This window comes from Solea senegalensis, linkage group LG10, assembly GCF_019176455.1.
Source record: "Solea senegalensis isolate Sse05_10M linkage group LG10, IFAPA_SoseM_1, whole genome shotgun sequence".
In the NCBI taxonomy this organism is placed as follows: Eukaryota; Metazoa; Chordata; class Actinopteri; order Pleuronectiformes; family Soleidae; genus Solea; species Solea senegalensis.
The window spans coordinates 14,560,021-14,582,541 of NC_058030.1; the positions used below are offsets into that span (position 1 = coordinate 14,560,021).

At 42.2% G+C, this 22,521-nt stretch overlaps 3 protein-coding genes across 5 annotated transcripts in view; 1 reads left to right on the plus strand and 2 right to left on the minus strand.

The window, feature by feature from the left end:
* The first annotated feature begins 482 nt into the window (after positions 1–482).
* On the plus strand, positions 483–6,742 carry ribc2 (RIB43A domain with coiled-coils 2). The gene is made up of 7 exons (XM_044036663.1): positions 483–865; positions 1,283–1,364; positions 1,573–1,893; positions 1,989–2,107; positions 2,291–2,473; positions 2,572–2,732; positions 2,847–6,742. The coding sequence occupies exons 1-7, from the start codon at positions 746–748 to the stop codon at positions 2,914–2,916; spliced, it is 1,056 nt and encodes a 351-aa protein (XP_043892598.1). The 5' UTR covers positions 483–745; the 3' UTR covers positions 2,917–6,742.
* ada2a (adenosine deaminase 2a) lies at positions 3,693–11,057 on the minus strand. 2 transcript variants are annotated; one of them, XM_044036661.1, is made up of 10 exons: positions 11,013–11,057; positions 10,136–10,445; positions 9,154–9,373; positions 8,543–8,756; positions 8,339–8,466; positions 8,144–8,234; positions 6,521–6,629; positions 6,075–6,232; positions 5,774–5,976; positions 3,693–5,228 (listed from the first exon to the last, which is right to left on the minus strand). In XM_044036661.1, exons 2-10 carry the CDS (start codon positions 10,440–10,442, stop codon positions 5,138–5,140), a joined length of 1,521 nt encoding a protein of 506 aa, XP_043892596.1. In that variant the 5' UTR covers positions 10,443–10,445; positions 11,013–11,057; the 3' UTR covers positions 3,693–5,137. The 2 variants fall into 2 exon arrangements, with proteins under 2 accessions (XP_043892596.1, XP_043892597.1); XM_044036662.1 differs by lacking the exon at positions 11,013–11,057 and adding an exon at positions 10,930–10,992.
* A 3,625-nt stretch (positions 11,058–14,682) lies between these two features.
* LOC122775441 (cat eye syndrome critical region protein 2) overlaps positions 14,683–22,521 on the minus strand; it is a 32,914-nt gene continuing 25,075 nt past the window's right edge. For both annotated transcript variants that reach the window (XM_044035309.1, XM_044035308.1), the window contains exons 12-19: positions 22,382–22,473; positions 22,115–22,241; positions 20,947–21,326; positions 20,693–20,821; positions 19,287–20,088; positions 16,827–18,894; positions 15,972–16,026; positions 14,683–15,859 (exon numbers count right to left, since the gene is read on the minus strand). In XM_044035309.1, coding sequence (XP_043891244.1) covers positions 15,975–16,026; positions 16,827–18,894; positions 19,287–20,088; positions 20,693–20,821; positions 20,947–21,326; positions 22,115–22,241; positions 22,382–22,473 — 3,650 coding nt within the window. In that variant the 3' untranslated portion in view covers positions 14,683–15,859; positions 15,972–15,974. The remainder of the gene's footprint in view (positions 15,860–15,971; positions 16,027–16,826; positions 18,895–19,286; positions 20,089–20,692; positions 20,822–20,946; positions 21,327–22,114; positions 22,242–22,381; positions 22,474–22,521) is intronic.

The following is a 22,521-nucleotide window of genomic DNA, read 5'->3' on the forward strand; positions in this document are numbered from 1 at the left end:
AAAACAGCAAATGTAATGGTGGCCTAGTAGCAGTCTTGTATAAAGGGCCTAAAAGCCTAAAAATCTTACTAGAAAATGACTTTGGTAGAAGTTGAAGTCACTTTTTTTTTTATAATATTACTAAGTAAAAGTATTAAAAGTAATATTCTGATGTATTAGGTTTTAGAAGTAAAAGTATTAAAAAGGTGAGTGAGTTAGGACTGAGCAATGGAAGCTCAGTGGTAGGGCGAGTTGTCTTTCAATTGTAAGACCTGGAAGTTAGTAAACTAGCAAACAGTAGTTTGAGGTTTGATTTGAACTGGTCAAAAGTTGAGTTTTCAATTGTCCAAATGTTAGACAAGTAGCAGTGGAGTCTTGATTGTGCCGTGAAGAGGTCACGTGACGTCTAACACCGCGGAAAACAACGAAGTCATACGAAGGTGCACGAACTTTCTCAGCAACCTGTGTGTTCAGCCCCGGATAAAGGGTTCAGTTGTCTCCATGGTAACCACAAACACACTGTTCTCTATTCGGCTCTATTCGAAGGAGGAACGTGACGAGGGTCGTTGTCCTTTTATGTTTGTAAACGTAATTTTTAAGTGGAAGGTTTTCTTTTTATTTGGATGACGTAAGGAAGGAATAAGGGATAACAAAAGAAAGAAGGCACTGTCGCAAAACACCACCAACGACAAACTCACAAACAAACAACAGACCCGAGTTCAGTCAAAGTTTGTTTCAAGAATTTTGAAAGTTTTCCAAAATAGAAATGGATATTGATGATGAGGTAGTCACTGACCGCCTGGAGAGGGCGCGGATACAGATGCGCCGCGACTATGAGGCTCACAGACGCGTGAGGATTTTCAATGAAAAATGGAGGACTATCGGGGTAAGTGTCTCTCTGTACTAACTGACGCTTTCATGTAGGGACCATCAGTTAATCCCTGGAGACCATCCTATGTGCAGTCACATGTCACTAGTAACATCTATGCTTCTGAACCTGACATTAATATTCGTATAAAGAAAAACTACAACTTCCTACCCAACAGAAAGTCCTGATGGTCTTGTAACGGATATACAGTACAATTTGGTGATATTTGGAGTCAGTGAGCCAGTGATATTGACATTAAGAAAATGTATGCGAGAATTAAAAAAGAGTAGCACTAAAAGAAGCTAAGTTTGGGGGTTAGAACATCTCATTATATGGAATCTATTAAAACTAATCTATATTTCTTTCAATAGCTTCTCCTATATTCAAATTGGAATTTATTGTAAGAGAAAACCTGTGTCTGGTTGTGCTTAACAGATTGACAAGCAAGCCCTGGACATGCAGGTGAGAGACAGGCTGAAACAAGAAGAGGCCGATAAAGACGAAGGGGATGTATATGGTGAGATACATGACGTTGGGGTCAACTAAATCACTAGGTTAAATGATCATTAACTCTTAGTTAACTCGTGATTAGATCACCTTTTTGTGTACTTTACACATGTTGTGGGTAAACGCTGTCACTTGTGTATTTGGACATACAGTGTTTCATACGGTGCTGTGTGTGTGTGTGTGTGTGTGTGTGTGTGTCATCTCCACATTTACTGCAGATGGCCATATGATCCATAACAGCAGAGTAGCGTACATGAACCAAATCAGAGAAAAGGAAAAGCAGCGCGTCTGTCAAAAGGCCATTGACAACTTCCGTCATGAGAACCAGCAGTTTTGCGACCGGCTGGAGTTTGACCTGAATGACCCAGACCGCTTAAGAAAAACAAAATTGGAACATGGACATGTGTCCCTGTCTGGTCTTTTGGGCGAGGACCTGAATTACTACGACAGACTGCAGAGGCAGAAGGATCAGTTTAAATCGTGGCTCATCCAGCAGCAAAATGATAAGGCATCAGTGAGGCACGAGCAACAGCTGGAAGGTAGGTTTCTGTGATCCCATTCAGGATACACGCCTTCCGTTCATTCAAACAAATCTCCTGTAAGCTCACTTTCATCCTCTCTCCTCCCCCTTCAGACGATCAATACGACCAATTCGTGTTGAAGATGGACAACACGGCCCTGCAGATTCAGAGACTTGAGAAGCAGAGGAGAAAAGCAGAAGCCATTTCCACCAATGAGCACAATTTGGTCAAGGTAAGTCATTTTATACTCCGAAAACATACATGAGAACTGGATAGTTCCATTCACTTGGAATGATGACCTTTAACCAACATGTTCTTCATTGATAAAGTTTTGTGTTTATTTATTTATTTGGTCCTAAACTCAACTCGCATTCTCTCTCACTCTAATCTTGTCACTGGCTGCGTTTTGTTCAAGACTGAAGAAGACAAGCACCGACGGGCGCTGGAGTCTGCTGAGGCGGAAAACCAACTGCAAAGACAGTGTGCAACAACAAGTGTGGGAGTTCCAGGTCTCTGGCCCAGCACTGACAAGAGACCCCCTCCAGAGAGCCGGCAAAAGATCATGCAGTTCCAGAAATATCAAATGGAGGAGAGAAAAGTAACTCCCAAATCCTGCTGTTTAAGAGCATTTACAATGGCAGTCCATTGGAATTTGATCACTCATCACACATGTCTATTTTATCTGTGTTTCTGTAGAGGGCCGAATTAGAGAAGAAGAAAGAGGAGGAGCGACACGCTCGCTTTCTCCTGAACTCAGCTCATAAAACGCTGCTACTTCAGAGGGAGCAGGCAAAAGTGAACGGGCAGCTGAGACGACACCTGGATAGCGCCAATGTCGAACTGGCACAAATACAGGAGTCAGTGGCGTTAACTTTAACATTAACACACACACACACACACAGCAACAAAGAATACATCTCACACAGAGGATGTTGTCTCACTGTATCTCTGTGAATTAATGTCATTTTCAGGGCAGCGGGCATGAAAAGAGGACACATCTATGACGACTTCTTCTCCCAGTTCAACAGATGCAGCAGATGATGGATGACAAATTCAATCATATTAAGATATCATGAGACAGCTGATGAGAGCCAACATGGCAAACCTAAGATCAACTGAAGGAAAAAAAAACTGCAATCAGCCATGAACGAATACTGTGCAAAAGTCTTGGGCCACTGTTAGATGTGTTGTTTTAGTAAAATCAGCTCTCATTCACCTTATTGGAACACATGCAGAAAATATGGGAAACGTATGCATTTTTAAAATATTATTTTCAGAAGAAAGGAGATAGGTTACAGTGTCAAGTATTTAGTATGATCAACCCTGTATTAATGTTATTGTTTGTTCTACTACTGGTCCATCACACCAGGTTTATTCAAGACATGCTTCCAAATATGAGACCAAATTTCAGTTTCAACAAGTCAAATTTAAGACATTTTTAAAAAAAAACTTTTAAGACCATTGTGAACGCAATGTAAGACCTGTTTTATGTCCACAGTGGCAGCATATCAAGGAACATCAGAGTCCCAGAATCACTTGCAAAGTAAATTATATTTATCAATTAATGTTGCATCACGTTTTATGTTGGGTGTGCGTCCATAAATTCTAACCAGGCTACAATAAACGTTGGTAGCTATTGGTTCCAAGATAAATCGAAAAATGAAATATGAGTAACCAAACTTTAAGACTTTATGACCCTGCGTATGCCCTGAAAAACAGCAAAGCTGGTGGTGCCCCACGACTTTTGCACAGTACTGTATGTAAGTATATACACATGAATTCTGGTAACAGTAACTTGAATTAAATATTTCATGTAGGACTGTAAAAATATTTTATTTGCTTATCCATCTATACATTGGCACATACACTTAAAATTAATCAAAATGTCACACTATGATTTCCCTGTGTATGTATAGCACACATTAGATAGTTTTCTACCGTTTCTTGATCATTTTCATTTTACATACAGCTCCCACACAGTTGGTGTAGTGGTTAGCACTCATGCCTTTGCAGCAAGAAGGAAGGAACAAGGGCGTGTGTGCGTGGGTTTTCTCTGGGTTCTCCGGTTTCCTACCACAGTCCAAAAACATGCAATATGGGGATTAGGTGAATTGGTCACTCTAAATCGACTGTAGGTGTGAGAGTGAAAGTCAACGATGGTCTGTTTCCCCGCCTATCGCCCTATGTCAGCTGAGATTGGCACAGCGCCCACCTGCGACCCTCCTACGGAGGATAAAGCGGTGGAAAATGGATGGATACATATGAAGCTCTTGAGCATATACCTACTGCAAATGACGAAGACTAAAAACACAGTATGTTCAAGTTAAAAAAGTTGAAGCTTTAAAGCCCAACTCAACCAGCAAGCTTATACACGCTCTTAAAGCACAACCAAACACATTGTAAAATTGTGCAACTAATACGATGGCATATTAGGGCCAGGTATAAAAAAAAATAAAATTACATACCGGTGGGGTAACATTTCGAGAAAAAAAGTAGCTTATTTATGAGAATAAAAGTAACAAATCTACAAGATAAAAGTCGCAGATTTATGAGATTGAAAGTGGCAAATCTACAAGGAAATAAAGTCGCAGATTTATGAAGAAAAAAAAAGTTTTGTTTTTGTCAAGCAACCTGAACACACCACAGACACCGCCCGGTAAGCAGGGAATGCCACACGGACACGTTAGTGTGGGTAGGCTAATCACAGCCTCTCTACTGCAGCAAGCATGTTGCACATTCTCAGCACCACCTATACAACAGTTCACTGGGAACCCACTAATTACTACAATCTCCTTTTTATTGCTGGTTCACAGGTGGCCTGCTTGGTTGCTCTTTCATGGAAGTGCAATCTGACGCTGTCTATGGTGCTGAAAATGCCCACTGTGACTTTATTTTCTTGTAGATTTGCCACTTTTAATCTCTTAAAATCTCGCCTCTACTTTTTTTCTGGAAATATTACCCCCCTCCCCTGAGTACGTTTTTTTTTTGTTCATAATTGGCCCTAATACACAGTTGTAAAATACACTCAAACCACACAAAAAATCCCTAAATTATATGGGACATGGCTCAGGCTTGTTTCACAAATGACAAATGATCCTCAATTCTATCCTTCAACCTCTGTGCTTTTGCTCCTGTAACATGTTGAAAAGTCAACTTCAAACGTGCTCACCTGAGCAGATTATCATTTATAAATCCCCTACGCTGAAATTGCAGTTGAACATGAAGTCATTTGAGGAATTGAGGAGTTTAGGAAAAGCAAATTCTAAAAGGCATTTTCAGAGACAAACTTATTCCATCTTATCTGCCACATGGCCAAGACTTTTTCCTGCTGCTTTGGAGTCAGAGAGCTGTACCTGAAATACAGACAGAGAAAGGGGTCAACAGAGAAACACAGTTTTCACACATTCATACAATCTCACTAGTGTATTAATTACAATATTACAGGTAATATTAGTGCCTGCTGAGAACAATCCCCTACAAATCATACATCTAAACATGTGGTTTGGCCAGAAATAGTGAGAGCTATGGTTTTTCAAAGACTTTTGACAAACAATGACGAAGAAAACAGAGAAAAATTGGTAAATTAAATTCCCATGAGAGGTAAATGAAATGCACAGATTATAGGAAGATACAATTTATATCACATCAAAATATTGTGCAATAGTTTACAGGCATCTTTTCAAAACAAATCAAATCTGGTGAGTTACAACTATTTAGAAAATGGAGGACAGGACACTGACTAACTTGGGTGATCTCAAGCTTCACACTACATAAAAATCTGGGCTCCAAATTTGGCAATTGGCAAATTACTGTTGCCCTATATATTTGTTCATGATATATTTAAACATCCTTCCACGAGGGGTAGTCCGTTTGTCGAGTGGCACCATTTGATCCTCACCTAATAGAGTTTATGGCCAGCTGTTTGAGGGAACCTAAGTTGGATCTAAGCCCACCAAAGCCAACAAAAGCCTCATAGAAGTCATAAGAGAGGCCTGAGGCCCCGAACATGGCCGGGTCATCAGAGCTGATGACGAGTGGGTGGTTCTCTGACATCAGAGCAGCTGCTGGATGATTTCGCATATCGTTTACCAACATCATCACCTGGATGAGGAGGTAAAAGGTAAAAAAATTAAAATGTACAAAACACAAACTCAACATCCTGGACAATGTACATAATACACAGTGCATTTACAGTTTACCTGGTTGGAGATGGGGCAAACTTCAATGGCCACCCCTCTTTTCTGGGATAGCTCTTTGGCTACTGGATGGCGAGTTAGAGCAAAACCATGGCCAATTCGTGAAGTGTTAAACAAAAGAGCATCTAACAGGTTCTGGTCAACTTCTGTGCCTTCGCGATCTGTGTATAGTAGAGGGAAAAATGTTTTTATTTTTTTATTTTATAAAATAGACATTCATGTTTCTGAAATCTACCTTGTTGACTTTCTTCTTGGTAAAGGTTTTTCTGTAGTTTGCAGGAGAACAAAAAGGAACTGAATTCTCTAACAGCTATAATGTTGTTACAAATGTACTTATTTTTATGACATTGTCAGTGTGAAACTACATGAATTTCTTTCATAGGTCTAATTCTAAAACAAAAGAAAATTGTAATATTAAGAGTTCAGATATCCAGCACTGATGGGCTCACCCGTTTCTCCAGCATGGAAGAAGAAAGGTAGTGTGACCCCTCTCTCTACTGGTATCGACAAGGCGTCTCTGAAGTACCACAGGGGTTTTCCTCTGTCCTCGCGGCCTACCTGTACTTGCCAGGAGAGAGTGGACACATTTTGGTTTCGCTTCATTTTAAGCATCTGTGGTATATTTTTCACAAAATACATTGTTCCTGAAATTAAAATCGGCACAAACTCAACCAGTTCCTCTGTTGCTTACACTTTTCCCCAGTTTATAAACACAATAATGTGCACTGATTTTCTTTGTGGTGTTTATTGTGCTGCTAACTTAAGTGAAATGACCGAGCTTTGTTACATGCAGATACAAAGTATTACAAATACCACTGCAGGTCAAAAACCACTACGTCTCACCAAAATGAGGAAAAGTAAACTTAATACACACAACAGTATTGTATTTTTTATTGTTTGATTTTAGGTCTATTAGGTCTACTGTTTGGACTAGATTGGATTCATGTTACAATGTTATGCGTTAACAATTTACAATAGTAGTGTTTTGTAATGATCACATCAGTATTCGATGCACTGGAAGACATAATCATACAATAGCTGTGTGTTTTGGACAGAAAGAATCCGTTTTGAGAAGACAGAACATGAAGCGAACATCTACACTAACAGTGACATCTAGAGGCTTGTACATGACTTTGGCATCTATGGTGTAGAACCAGAAATATTCCCACACACCGCTATGCCGAAGTGATGCCATTGTCTGCTCAAGAGGGCAGTTTTGGTTGTTTGTGTCCTCACATGTCACCTCAAAACAACAAATAAAAAGTGCATTTTTTATGCAAACAATAATTTATTTCAACAACACACCAGATTGGAGAGATCCACATTCCGTATTTGCAATTTACAGCATCAGTTCTGTGAAAATCTCTTTCATAACCAAGCAAAGTTGGTATGGAAAAGTGAACTCTCTCGAAAAGAAATCAATATTGAATCGAATCGACATCACTCTGTGTCAGACGTGTGGAGCTGATGTGATAATCATGATAATCAGGCCGCCTGGATTTATTTTGATTTTATGGCTGTAGAATTGTCGAAAAATTATCAATGAGCGAGTGCTTCTGACCCTTTTTCCAAAATAACTGCCACTTTCAATATTTGGCAGTTATTCAACCATTTAGGAATTAAGGTACTGAGAAGCTGACATCACAAACGCTTGATGCGCTAGTGAATTTTGTCTGTGATTGGAGGGTCATTCCCTGGAAGTCCAGATGGACTATGGACTCTATTTCTCTGCTTTCCAGTATCCATTCATCCACACAATCTCAGCTGACATAGGGTGAAAGGTGGGGTACACCCTGGACAGGTAGCCAGTCCATCATTTTTGAATTTTCTAAATATAACAAACAGTCTAGGAGTTGCGAAAATGAGAAGTACACATGCCAAATCCTGTTGACGTCGACAGAATTGTAAGGGGTTAATCAGCATTCTGTGAACTCATTTGACAGGAAACTCAAATTTAAACAAATTTTGTTAAAATTTCAGTTAGAAGTTAATAAGAGTTTTGAGAAACAGAGCCACACTTCTGGTCAAAAACTCTAACTCTGTTTGTACAATAACTAACTGTAGCCACTCACCAGGTCAAATCCAGCCATGATATCTGGGAAATTTCTCTGTAGCTTCATTGCCTCCTCCACAACTCCAGTCATGGTGGATACGTTTACTCCCCTGGAGAATACACTGTTTTAGTGATCATTTCCAACATTCTCTGCCTGCCAGCTAGAGAGCCAACAAGCAGTGAGCAGTTCCAATAATGCATTCTGAGCATTTACCTGTGGATTGTGAAGATGATTTTTGCTCCATAGAAGTCTGGATGCTCTGCTGTGAACTCTCTAGTGACTTCCTCATAGGTCTTCAGAGTCCAGGCTCTGTCATGAGTGCTGCCATCTAATTCATATACCTGCGCTCAAAACAAAAAGTTATGATATATTTGTAGACAGGTGGATGCAATGAAAACTCCAGCTACAACATCTTACCTCTGGGAGCAAAGCCCGTAGTTCCAAATACATGACATTGTCCATGTAGAACTGGGCCAGGCTTTGGTGGTAATAGTCTCTGAACACTGGAGCATATGTGACCAGACCCATCAGTGCAAGGAAGCTCTGTTCAAATACATCCCATACCACGTCCTGACTGGGGTACGCCGTTTCTGGATCCTGATCAGTGAAGAGCGTCAGGTTCCCCATGATGCTGAACGTGTAAAAATTTAGACATTAAGACAAGATCAGACTACCACAGTACATTTTCTTTTAACTTCACCTACAGTATATGAAGATGGTGCATCTGCAGTGGTGACCTCATAAGGCACTGATGGGTTTTGTTTAAAGGAAAAGTGTGTACGTGTGTGTGTGTGGATAAGTGTATCATTGCTTTAAAATTAAAAATAGCTTAATATGAGTCTTTTATGTGTACTTTACGCAAGACCCTTGCTTTATACATCAGCCCAAACAGACAAACAAGCCAAGGACACATTGGCATGTAGGCTAGCCGAGCCAGGAATCAAACCTTCCAGTTGAAAGACGACTCACTCTACCACTACCATCAAATAACTATAATCTGAACTGAACTTTTTTAAAGAGTTTTTCACCTGTTGTCTAGCTCTGTGGTGTTTGTTGTCTTGGCTCGCAGGTCTTCCAGCAGGAACCAGGAAGAGCAAATTGGAAGAGGTTTGGGCCACTGAGATGAGAAAATGAACCTGATGGACTGATCCTTTGTGAAGCACATGTAGCAGTGAGGCCGATAGGTCACGTTCTTCACTAGCCACTCAACATCAACTACAGAGAAGTCGTGGACATGGAGCGCTCCCCCTGAAACAATAATTATATAAGATTATTAATAAATAAACAAAAAAAACAGAATCTTATTTTAATCTAGTTAAATATTTTGTGAATATCCTGAATATTTCAAATTTGTTGTGTCCTGCACCTTGAAGGAACGCTACGGTTAATAAACTGACTGATCATTATTCTACTTATAATTGCCTCGCCTCATAGATCAATTGCTAAGCCTAAAAAAAGTAATTCAACGTCTAAAACAGCTCGCAAGGTGACACATTTGAACATGTTGTTTCATTTTGTTTCTTTTTTGAGACCAATAACTGTGTTTAAAAAAATATATAGTTATGAGTTACATATTGGGTAATCAATGATTTGTTTTAGACCCAAATAATTCATTTTAATAAAACTAAGATTGACCAAAAACAACACCCTCAGACCTGACTGACAGAGCGTAGTATTTTGTACAGATTTTCTAATTTTGTTCTGTTCTTAAGTAAAAATCTGTTCTGTTCTGAAGTCAAATCACATGCCAGTTGCCCCTTTTTATATGAATGCACTCAGAACCTAAAGAAGAAAACCTGGGTTGATAACCACCTTTTTAATATTCATCATCTCTGACTGAGGCTTAGACTTTGTCAAGCCAGCTCACTCCAAACCTGGCTCTGTTGAAAACATGCTACGTAGTATAACCTTCTGCTCACATGTAAACAGCACTGCACTAAAAGCAGGCAAACGTGAAACACGTGTAATAACTTGTTGTGGACACACTTTGCAGAGTGAGACTGAACAGACCTTTGGGCATCTTCTGCAGCAGGCTGAAGATAGGACTGTTCCTGATGAGTTGCCTGGCCTTGAAGAAGTGCATGGCAGGAGGGAAGGCTGCTCCCTGCATCTCCCTCTGCTTCATTTTGAACAACAGAGAGTCCAGCTGCTGCTCAGCATCAGTCAACACCATCTGCCCACCTGTCTGCATGGAGACCTCCAGCTGTATGAGGGCCTCTCTTTGTCTGGGGTCTGGCATGGAGTGGACCCCGGATAAGTAGTCCAGGAGGAGCAGATGGACCACAACCACATGGAGGCGCTGTAGCTGGGCTGCCATGGTCTGCGAGGGCAGAGAAGGGAACAAAGTAAAAATAAGTGCTCAATATTCAGTGCAGCAGAGCTGCCAGGTGTCTGTCCTCTGGTGTATTTAGACCACATTTCCATTTCAAGTGAAGAGAATAGATACGGTGTGATGCAATGAAAAGCAGTGTGAAACTAGCATGTGTACGACCACAGTAACATGAGTAAAGGGGAAACGAAAAGTCGTTGTATTCAGATTGAAAAAACCCATTTGTCTTGTAAACAGAGTGAAAGACAACGGCACCACAAGTTGAAGCTACGTTGCCTTTAATGTCAGCGTTGTAGCGTGTGGTCGGTGTGAAACTCTATCTTTTTGTAAAACAATAACAGCAAAATTGGTATGGCGGGACAGCTGTCGGTGACTTGTCAACAACCCTGCGGACTACCTGCCGAAGAGCCGACCACGCTCAAACATGCGGGGCTGTGTCATTTATAAATACGTGTTCGCTTTTGTGGTCAAATACCTTTACGCTGCTTCGTTACGACAGCGTCACAACAGAGAGCAAACTAACGAATTAGCGGCAGTAAAATAGTTAATTCTGCTTACCTTTTCACTTCCGTGCGCTTCAGGCTGTCCCTGTGTTTTTGTCAAGCTAAGCCCAGCCCCCATCACGATGATTGGCCGAAGCCGAACCCTGTTGACCCGTTGATTGGTGGATTTTGGACACACACACAATCATGGGACAACGTTTCACACCGTTCTGACAATAACACCATAAAAGCTGTAACAGTTACTGTAAAAATATAAAATATGATTCTAACGCTGTATAATCAACAAATTAATAATTATAAGCATGCTTTGTACACATATTAAACGAAATAAATAAAAAATATTCTAATATCTTAGGTAGAAACTAGAACGTTTTTTATTTGAGTTTGTTCATGTGAAATTATTCAAATGCCTTTGTAAAATAATACTACATTCAAAACTAATTCTTACACTTATTTCCACTATCACTACAGATACTGGTAAAGCACATAACTACATCAGCTCTGATTCATATATTTACTCGTTTCCCCCCTCCTCTAGAATTTAGCCCCACAATTTGCTTAATTAGGCTAAATTAAAGTGCCCTAATTATATGTCTCAACTGCCTTTTTTTAACATCCTTGTGTCCTCACTGAGCTCAAACAAAAGAATAAATTACTTGTTAGATTACAGAAAGGCCCCTAAAGAAGGCCTGAGGAGCTGTGTTGCTTCCTCCTCCACCCATGTCACATCACATGACTGATTCCTGCAGATATGGCGGGTTAGAATGTATTATAGGCTGCATTTACACTGCAGCTATAGATGCCCAATTCCAATATGTTGCCTGTTTTTTTTTTGGACGACTTGCTTACATGGTCTTTCAAAAGTGACCATATCTAAAACCTGCATTTACAGAGGTTAATACTTGGCTACTGAAATGGAAATGGTTAGGCCCAAATTTTAAAATCCTCGCTACAAAAACCATGAAAACTCAGCATGAGTCCACTGGTCTGAGCCCTTGTCAATGTTATCAATGTTGTCACTGAAAACTGAGCACTGGTTCACCAAAGGCTTTTCCACAACCACCACCACTGCATTTTATCGCAATAACGCATCCACATTGCACATATCTGATTTATTCTGACAATATATGAATCCATGTGTTTTATTCCAGCTCACGCCCTCTTGGGTCATATCTGACTTGTGCCACATGGGAGGAAAATATCAGAACTGGGTCACTTGCACCATGTAATGTAAATGCAGCATTATGGTCGGTCGAGGGTGTTTGTCAAGAGGATAAGCACTAATCAAAGGTGATGGTGTGAGCTCTTCATAAATTAAGGCATTGTCTTGCAGTGGCCCTCTGGTTTGCCTGTTCACATTTCATTACTTTAAACCTTTCAGCTTCATTAATGAATTGTAAATTCATGGCCCTTTTCTCTGGAATGGCACGGCTTCTTATCCACAGAAGTATTAATTAAAAAAAAGGAGGTGTGTGGCCAGTTACAGTTTAAATAAAGGGGGGAAACTGATCCGCTGTCTTGGTCAGGGAAAAAAAGATAGTCATGACATATGCTCATGTTCAACAAAATTTATTTCTAAGAAATGTACAGTATAGAAAATATTCTGTTCCATTTCCAAAATAATCTATGTCAGTCAGATAAGAACTTGTAAACGTCAAATGAAACGATATGTCTTTTTCTCCAATGCCACCAGGTAAAAAGACAACTGCTTAAAAATAACATCAATGGGGGGGAAAAAGAAACAGACACCACATTTATATTAAAACAAGACCAAAAATGTACACAATTTCTTAAAAGCACAAATAAATATGATTCACATTTAATCACTTCTAAACAGTTTTCACTAGTGCAGAGGGATGATAGCAGAGTAAATGAAGAGTTGAACGCACACTTCCAATTGTCTGGTGTTGATTCTACAAACCAGAAACGCGCACACACACACACACACACGCATAGATACACATGCCACATATGTACACCGTAAAACAGTTATCACCTCATAAATCTTTAACATCATCACCCTTCATACATTGGACAGCACAATCAAGCTACCGCCAGTGGCCATATTAGGCCCACAAAATATTGACAAATCCCTTTCTTGATAGAATAGGAAGTCAGCTATGACGAGTCTTGTGTGACACATTTATAAAATTGTCTCACAGCTTCTAGCGATTTTCATATTCTGCCATTTTCCCTCTAATCTTTCCTTACAATGCATCACTTACCTATTACTAAGGCCATTACAACGCTGCCAAACTCTACTCAGGCTATTACAGACCCTAGGCTGGAAAATGGCCTTTGTCTACGTTTCCACATGTAGGCAGGAAGGCATGCAATCTGTACAACAAAGCTCCACTTCAGACACATGAAAAAACATTGTCCATCATTCTCCAATGATGGCTTTAAAAGGATGAGAGTGAAAGTACCCAGTGAAAAGATAGTGTACACGTCCAAGGATTGCACCTGCACTCAGTGACAAGCCAACAGCGGAATAGCCATTACATCGCCCTGTTGAAGGTCAGTCAGTGTCAAATTAAAAGAAAATCAACCTTTGATTTTCTCTCAAGATGGAAAGATTGAGTAAGGCCATCTCCTTGTCCGTTCTGCAAACCTAAAAGATAACAGTGGCGGTAAAACCATCAGGTCAATAAAATGATCATCCACATGAGTCTGGAATAGTGAAAGAGGAAGTGGAAGTGAGCGTAAATGCCACTGACTGGCTGAATGAGGTAGATTCATTGGCTGCCATCGCTTAACTGTACAAATGGAGTCTCACAGTTATGACAAACAGGGCTGTTTGCTTGATCGATGACATTTCCAAATCAAATTGAATGAAAAAAAAAACAAAAAAAACAGGATTTTAATCTGCTGAACCCAAGCTGAGCAAATGTTGCTATGGACGATAATTACAGACCCTAAAAAGTCAACTTCTTCACACGAGGTGGACTGATTTGTCACAGTTGCGTCTCCATTTTACATTTGCGGCTCCTCTTCAAATAATAATAATTATAATGAAAAATACCCGTATAAAGAAACCGTACACCCTGAGGATATGTTTAGAAACGAAACAAGTAAAAGGCTCAAGACGCAGCCATGCAAAATGGAAGAGATGTGTGTACAAAAGGTACTAAAGCTACAATTGTGTGGATGGAATGTAAAAACGTCACACTTAAAAATATCAGCAGGATTTCACGTGTCTATGTTTGTTCTGTATTTATGCAGATACTAGCTAGCACGACATATCACAGTGTGAGAATTTTAGATTTACCGCATCTGGAACATCTCTACAGTGAAGGGTTCATTTATTTATATATATATCTATATATAGATATATATGAAGAGATATATATATCTATATATATCTCTCTATATATAGACAGATATATAGATATATATATATATATCTATATATGTATATATTGTATTTTAACAGGCATTAACTGAAAGGAATGCCGCTTTCCCACTAAATGGTCCTGTCTCGCCTCATCGAGGTCCGATTGGTTTTCCATTACAATATAGTTCCTCCTCAACGTAGGCGGAGTCATCACAGCACGGCTCCACAAAACCGCAGTGACTTCGTTTTATATGTGACACACACAGACTCATGACTTGCAAAGCAGTTAATTAAAAATATTTGTGCAGTACTGACAGTCACTGGACTGAAATACAGCGACAGGGGAGGATCCGCGAGGCTTTCAGCAGTGCTGTCGCTAAATACACCTCTGTTAAATATTGAGATTTTAGACATTTCCTTTGCGCACGTTTTCAGGATTGTTAGGTCTTTTGAACAGATCTACAGTTGGGCATTGTTCGGCTTGATTTTTGAGCCAGACATCTTGCTCATTCTTCTTCCTGTGATGACACTCTGATCAGTTGCCCCAGCAGTCCGACGATGTCACGCATAGTATTGGCTCGGCTCACTCAAAAAAGTACCAGGTACTATCGTTGAGGGAAAAGCAAAATAACCGAGCCGAGCCGAGTCGAGTCGAGTCGCACTTGGGACCATGTAGTGGAATAAGACTACTGAAGGCCTCTCAATTACAAGATATCTCAGAAAAAAAAACACGTAGTGCAGTACATCCTTGTCTGTCCTCCTCTGCAAGTCAAAAACATTCCTAACAATGAAGGCAGCTCTGAAAGATGCATATAATCAGAATTTACTTAGGAGTTGAGAAACACTAATAATAATCAGTGTTTGTAATCTTTCACATGCAGCTACTGTGCTTCACTTACGCTTTTATTCATACATTCACAAAGGAAACCAAGGCAATTGCAAGGAGTCTGTGAGGTGATCGGGACAGAGTGAGAGTCTCATAGTACCTCCTTTTTTCTTCTTTTTTTTCACCTGAGTTTTAAGATAGAAGGAACAGAAAAATAGTAGTAAAAACAAAAAATCTTGTCTCTTCGTCATAAATTTACAGCTCTACAGTCAGTGAACAAGAGGAGCAATGGCCTTTAAAAAAAAATCCATATTTTCACTCCTCAAAGAGGAAAAGGACGTGTCCCCTGTGTGAGGCAGGTTGAACTAGTGGTTAAAAATACTGCTCTTCTGATGGAGTCACACATGACAGAATGCAGCCGTTCTGCTAATGTGTGCTGGGGTGAATTCATTCCAGTTCCACAGAGCATTTTTGTTCCTGACCTCAGTGAGCTCTGCGTGGAGAGGACTCAAAAACATTTCACAGCATCATCAACAGATAAGTAATTCCAGCTGCCTGCTTGGATCTTCCAGTCCAAATGTGGGCAAAATGGAGTTTACGTTCTTGTTTTTCTCCAGAATATCATGTAAAGTTGGCCGTGGAGCAAAGAGTCCTCATTGTAGTCTCTGCCTAACCCGCCTGCACGACTTCATCTTCCTTTCTGCTCGTGACTTTGTCTGGATGCTCTTCATTAGTAACATGTCTGAAAGGAGAACAGTTAATCGTTGAGCACATTTATGAACACATTTGGTAGCAAAATGTTAAACCTACGAATGATTAAAAATAGAAAAATGCTAAAATAGTGTTACACTCACATGTCACACTCCCTGTTTACTGCTAGGGCCTCGAGGAGCAGCCATCATTTGTTGCCTGTAAACACAGACGCATATGCCAATGTTCACACTGCTGTTAATAACAACAATGAACCCATTGAGATAATTCTTAGCTCTCTAGTTTGAGTATGTTTTAGTTTACTTACTTATTTATCTAAACATGTTTTTTAACTGCCTATTTTGCCTGATCAACACTGTACATTGTTTGACAGGTGCGTCACTGATCTGCTGCATCTTGCCGCTGTGTTTTATATAGGGTTTCCTTTAAAATTGCTATAATGTACTTCTTAATATGCCGTGCGTCAGCGGTCCTGCAAATATTCCACAATAAATGTCTTGCTGAATGGAATGCTAGAGATTTTACTGTGAAAGGGGTTAGAAAGTGTTTGTGACATAATGGACACATACAGACATCCAAACAGATAATTTTAACCGTCTATTTTGACTGTACACAGCTTTGCAGCCAGTGTGCCAGGCCTTATGCAGCCCCTCGGTTGCGCAGGTGACCAAAACGAGTGATATGAGCTGAGGCCTCTTTGAGGTATGTTGGTCATAAGTCAAGAGAGTTGTGGGGCAGTGCACCCAGCGACAACTCATTCGTGTCTTATCAGTGTGAAGGTCCTTAAACTGAAGAAATAAGTAACTGGTAATTAGACATTTGTTTTAAAGCAACAATCTAATCAGAAACACCAGAGTGGACGGCACTAACATCTGCAGCAACAACGATTACAGCAGGAAGTCTGTGTTCACTCATTACTTGCATATCGTGGAACATAAGAGAGGATTTATTCTTTCAATAATAAATCACAAAGAATTAATGTAAGAATGTAAGTTCACCCTGGGAGTAGGAAGTGTTCTGGTGCCCGGAATCTCTGCTGAATCATCATGCCTTGGTAGTGCCCTGCAGGGTGTGGATTCTGGTACATTGCCATGCGTGTCTGACCTGGGCTGTACGGCAGCTGCTGAGGCCGCTGCAGAGCCTCCATTAGGTGTGGGTGAGGTCTCTGGCCAGCATAGCGTCCTGGATCTGGGTATGGCTGGCAAGGGTACGGGCTTCCATTTCCAACTCCTCGGGCATGTGACATCACATGTGGTAGAGGGGCACCCCCTTGCTGCACCCCAGGGTGCAAGGCACGCGAGTTGTACATAAAGCCAGGCGACATATGTGAAGCTGAGGCGGGCGGGTGTAGCTGTTGAGGCGGCTGAGGGCCACGGTGGCGGGCAGCAGCATTATGGCTGTCCAGGTCCAGGATTTCTTTTGGGCTTTCGGGATGGTCTGAGCTCTCATTATGAACTGGACTGCCACCACTGCTGCTGCCTCTGCTCGCCTGTGACCTGCTTTCCACCTTTCCCTCCTCTGAGCCACCAGAGTTTGGCCCTGCTTCGGCCATAGGGCCAGGAGACAGCAAGGCAGCCCCACTGGAACCCTCAGAGCCCATAGGTGACACACTGCTCTCCTTTGACTGACTGTTGCCTCTGGCACTGCCCACAGGTAGGTAGGCATTAGATGCCATTTGATGGTGTGGTTGATAAGGTGACCGATGCCACTCCTCTGGGGGATAACCCCGTCTATTATTAGCCTGGCCATGGGTCTGAGCTTGCGGATGGTGCTGGGGGTAGTAGTGTTGCTGCTGGTACTGATGAGGTGGGTACATGTTGGGATGAGCCTGAGGGTGCTGTTGACCAGGCATGTGGTAGGGGTAAGCAGTCCCTCCCTGCTGGTGGTAGGAGGGGTGGTGAGCAGGAAGGGGGTTCATGGTCTGGTTGTGATAAGAGTGGTGCACAGATGGAGGCATGGATCTCGTCATGTTTGTCTGGTTGTAGTGTGGATGCTGAGGGTTCCCCATGCTGTAAGGACCCATGGTTCCATTTACATGGTCTTGGGAGTGGGGAGGCATAGCTGGGTTGTGACCAGGTGAAGACCCTCTCGGAGTCTGCAAACCTGTGTTACTACCTACCAGTTGGGCTTGGTGGTGACTGGGGCTGAAACCCTGATGTTTATAAATACCACTTGGAGGCCCAGATTTCATTACGGTGTGCTGTGGAGCAGTAGTGGTACCCTCTGTGTCTGCTCTACTTGTAGGCTCACTGGGTCTTTGATTACCGTGGTCTGCAGGACTAGGCTGTGAGGGGAACAGTGGAGCAGGATGACTGGGTGGTAAAGACGTGAGAGGAGCTGGCTGAGGTGGTCCAGGCTGGGCTCCTTGTGTGGAACTCTGAGGCATCCCGTGCATGGGGCTGTTCTGTGTGGGATGTTGGAGGGAGATGCTTTGCTGGACATGATGTGGAGAATTGTGTTGTTGTGCATCTTGGCTCATCAGCTGTGGAGAGCTAGAGGGGGGGCATTGAGAGGGGACTCTCTGGGTTGCCTGAGATTGCTGCTGCTGTTTTTGAATGTTCTGCTGGTGCTCGCTTTGCTGCTGTGGTGCATTCAGCATGTGTGGCAAGTTGTCCTGCTGAGTAGAATTCTGAGATCCTGGTACATGCAATGGAAGGGCATTCCGGGGAAGAAGTGCAGGGCCTGGAGCGTTTTGTATGTGTTCTGTACGCTGAGAAGGATTTGGTGGAGAAAAATCTGTGGAACTGTCGTGACTTGTGTCAGTATGCGGTGAAACAGTAGGGGCACTATTGAGTTGAGGAGGACAGTGGCTGGCAGACTGTCTGTGGTCATCTACATCCGGCTTGTGGCTCGCTGTTGAACTCTGTGAGAGCTCTGGTCCAGAAGAATTTTCTTGTGATTTGCCTGACTTGGGGGTCGGGGGGCTCTGCATTCCCTCTGCTGCCCCAGTGTGGTGTCCTGTGGGACTAGGATTGGGTGGGTGCTCTTGATTAATTGACAAAGTGTTCTCTTGTGATTGAGCTCCTTCAGAAATGTTGTTGGGCAACATTTTGTTCTCTGATGTGCCTGTGAACAAACAGATTTCATATTAAAAGGATTACACAGGGGAGTGTGGCATTCATGTTTAACTCACAGTAATTCCTGCAAAAACAGAATGGTATAAAAACAACAAGTGAGGAGTTCATTCATGCTACTAAAAAAATAATATATTTTTTTAAATCCCTAGCAGCTTTACAGACATCCTGTTTTATTCCTTTGTAGTGAAGGTGATTTGTAAGACTGGTAGTGGAGCTTTACTAACAGCAACCAACAAATGATTTTAGTTAACTCGCAAATTTCAATCAATTAAATTTTGCAACAACACAGTGGGACAAGGGAGTGTTCTGTGCTGGTTAACAAATGAACACACTTCAACCTAGAACTGCTGGTGAAATATTACAAGAGAAGGTCAGGTCTACCTTTGGGCTGCATGTCTGTCTGTTGGCAGGCCTGGCTGTCTGGCCCATTGTCTGTAGCAGGACGCAGCAGCTGAACCTCAGGGGCAGGGGGAGGCTGTTGAGAAGGGTGAGCTGGGATGCTGCCAATTCCTGATGGGGGCCCAGACTGCTGAAAGTTGCCCATGTGCTGATGAGGGGCACCGGCAGGGGGTCGAGAAGAAGCTGACAGCTGCTGCAGGGCAAGCATCTCAGGGCTTTCCAGCATTGAAGCCAAGCGTGTCCTGTTAATGGAGTCTTGGTGGGGAGCGGGGCGTGAGGACATGGACCCCTGGGAGCTGACCCCTGAAGACATTTGATAGTGGGCATTGGGATGTGGGTGTGGGTATCCTGCAGCTTCTGGCCATGGTTTATGCCCTGCTGGAGGTGGAACCCCTCCATAAGTGAAGTTGTGCTGGTTGACTCTGTTGGGATCTTGCATGTGTATCCCATTTGGTCTCTCTTGTTGATTCATACTAGTCCACATGTTGGAAAGATTCATGCCAGGCGGCCTCAAGCCAGGGTAGTTGTGCTGAGTTGGTCTATCTGGTCCTGGGAACCTGTTGCCCATTTGGTGCATGGTGTGGCCCTCTGCATGGTGGTGGGATGGGTACATGCTTGCTTCAGGAGGAGGTCCAGGCTGTAGGGCCATGGGACGTGGGCCCAGAGATGGACCGTGAGTTGGACCCATGTAAGGGTGCTGCTGCTGGTGTGGAGGTGGCTGCTGGTTTGGATCTGGGCCCATTGGATACCTCGGACCCATATGATGTCCTTCAACCATGCGATGCTAAGAAAAAAAAAAGAAAAGTAAATTGGGGGCTTTGATCAGTATACCTGTACATCAGTCTGCCGTCAAGATTCAAGGTGTAACAGAGTCCGTACTAATACATATATCTATATAGAGCACCACATATTTAAATATACATTGTGTACACAAACAAGCATAAAAATATACATCTACATATATTACAGACATGCATGAAAACAAAGTAAAGAAGAACAGACATGACACTTTCCTCTCATGTCACACAAATTCACATTATGTCATGTAGTGTGATAATACCAAACATATTGAATCTGTAGCTCTCGTTTGGGACAATGAATACAATGACCACCTCCTTTTCTGGCTCTCCTGTTGTTCTCTGAAGTAGACACTGGAAATGCTGCCCAACACTAAGTTTTGTGGAGCCACAATTATGAAAAGTGTTGAGTGACTTAATAAGGCTTAAGATCTTTTGTACAGAAAGTACAAATATGATTCACATTACTGGAAAATAATGAAAGATTAAGCTAATTCAGACTGTTGGCTAAATACATATGAAATAAATATGAAAAAAGGGAGTAATAATCATTTAAGCACCTATCTAAACATCTATTACAATAATTCATACCTGCATGTTAAAGTTACGGGGAAAGTGGTTCAAGTTGGGGTCTCCATGCCTGGAAATGTGAGCTGGGTAAGCAAAGCGAGGATCCATAGCCATTCTTTGGGCATACATATGTGGGCCAGGATGACGGAGCTGTCAAGACAGAAAGAATTCACTGATTTCAAACTTCAAACAGAAAAAAGATTAAGGTGCTATTAAAACAATTTCAAAAACATCAAAAAGAATTATTTTTTTTAAAGCAGTTGTCCTGTCAATACCTGTTGGCCTGGGTGGTACATGCCTCTCATGTCTCCTTCGTGGATACGTTGTTGGCTTGGCGGCAGACTGTGAGGGTGAGGGGGGCCATTGGTCCAGTGTGGAGGAAGCAGTGGCCGTGTCAGCTTGTTGTCCTCTTCCTCTGAGGGCGAGATGCCCTTGCCCCCTTGGGAGTTTCGCTTGCGTTGGACTTGCTCAGTGGCCTTGATTAGACTTTCAGGTCCCAGACTTTTATTTCCACGGTTGCGCTTTTTATCCTTGCGCTCCCTGTCTTCTTGTCTGATGTTGAATTCCTCATCTGTGTCGCCATCCTCGGATGGAAAGTGTTTCAACAGGGCCCGACTGAAACACCGCTCTAGGGACTCTGCCATGATAGTGTATTCTGAAAACAAACAGACGCACAGATCAACATGAATATGATTATATGATAAGATATGTTAACGCTAAATGCTAAAGTTCCTAGTTCCAAGTTCCTAAATGCAATCATAACTTAACTGCATATAGTCATACACTAAAAAACCCATATACACTCGATATGAATAATAGCTCTTCATTCACACTCCCCCCCCATTCACACCTACAGGAGCTCACATCATCTCTCCGTTACTCCCTACCACTCAAGCACCTAAGGCCAACATGCATGTCATGCAGCCATAGAGACACACACTCCTCTGTTCTCTGCTTACATTGGCCGACTGACCAGGTCAGAGGGCGTAGAATGACCCCTGTGCCTTCAACCCCTTCCTCCTCCTCCTCAAGTGCTCCACCCAAACTCCCCCACCCTGCACACTCTTTCCCCCCGTCCCTGGGGAGAGCATTCAGTTGGATGGATGGCTCCAGACAGGGGTCTAAGGGCCTGGAATGTTTCTCTGGCACTGCAAGGCTCAGATCCCCCTGAGCAGTGAAGCACAACTCAATCACTCCCCATTAATCACTGTCAAGGCTGCCCCGGCCCCGGCCTCAAACCACCACCAAGTCCGGCCCCCTTTCTTTTGCTCTCTTTCTCCCACTCTCACACCCCACCTCTCACCCCAAAAATGCACATATGCCCTTCTTTCCCACAACTTACACCTAGTGTAATTGAGGTTGACACATTTGTCTTGTACTGTGACAACTTGTTCATCGAAGAAAGTGGATATCTGTGTGGAACTGGTGTGTGTGTTCATTTACCACTGTCTTCCCCGTTGTACTCAACACAGTTTTCAAACATGAGCTTCACGTCAGCAACAAACTCCTCCTTGGCAATGTAGTCTCCTTCATTGAGCTTCTTTTCAATGGTGGACAGGTCCATGGGAGTCTGATGACATTTAAAGGACACCAATACAATTCAAACCTCAAGCAGTATACTCCCAAGTAATTGCATACACATTAGGAGAAAAACAACACAAACACAAATTCAATACTACACTAACACCATGACATTACAGTCATTTATACCTGGATGAGCTCATGGTAATTGGGGGCATAGGAGTCATCCACAGGCTCCAAGAAAGGCCAAGCATCTTTATGGGATTTCAGGACCTCAAGCACTGAAGAAAAGAGAGTATATCAGATCAGACACATATGTAGACCGAGGT

What these genes read in the sequence shown, in the direction of transcription:
- ribc2 (XM_044036663.1), top strand. Translation starts at nt 746, where the DNA reads ATGGATATTGATGATGAGGTAGTCACTGACCGCCTGGAGAGGGCGCGG. An exon ending in GCACGAGCAACAGCTGGAAG is followed by an intron (nt 1,894 to 1,988) that starts GTAGGTTTCTGT and finishes CTCCCCCTTCAG; the next exon opens with ACGATCAATACGACCAATTC. An exon ending in ATCAAATGGAGGAGAGAAAA is followed by an intron (nt 2,474 to 2,571) that starts GTAACTCCCAAA and finishes GTGTTTCTGTAG; the next exon opens with AGGGCCGAATTAGAGAAGAA.
- ada2a (XM_044036661.1), bottom strand. Translation starts at nt 10,442, where the DNA reads ATGGCAGCCCAGCTACAGCGCCTCCATGTGGTTGTGGTCCATCTGCTC. An exon ending in ACCACAGAGCTAGACAACAG is followed by an intron (nt 8,757 to 9,153) that starts GTGAAAAACTCT and finishes TTACACGTTCAG; the next exon opens with CATCATGGGGAACCTGACGC. An exon ending in TTTGCCCCATCTCCAACCAG is followed by an intron (nt 5,977 to 6,074) that starts GTAAACTGTAAA and finishes CTCCTCATCCAG; the next exon opens with GTGATGATGTTGGTAAACGA.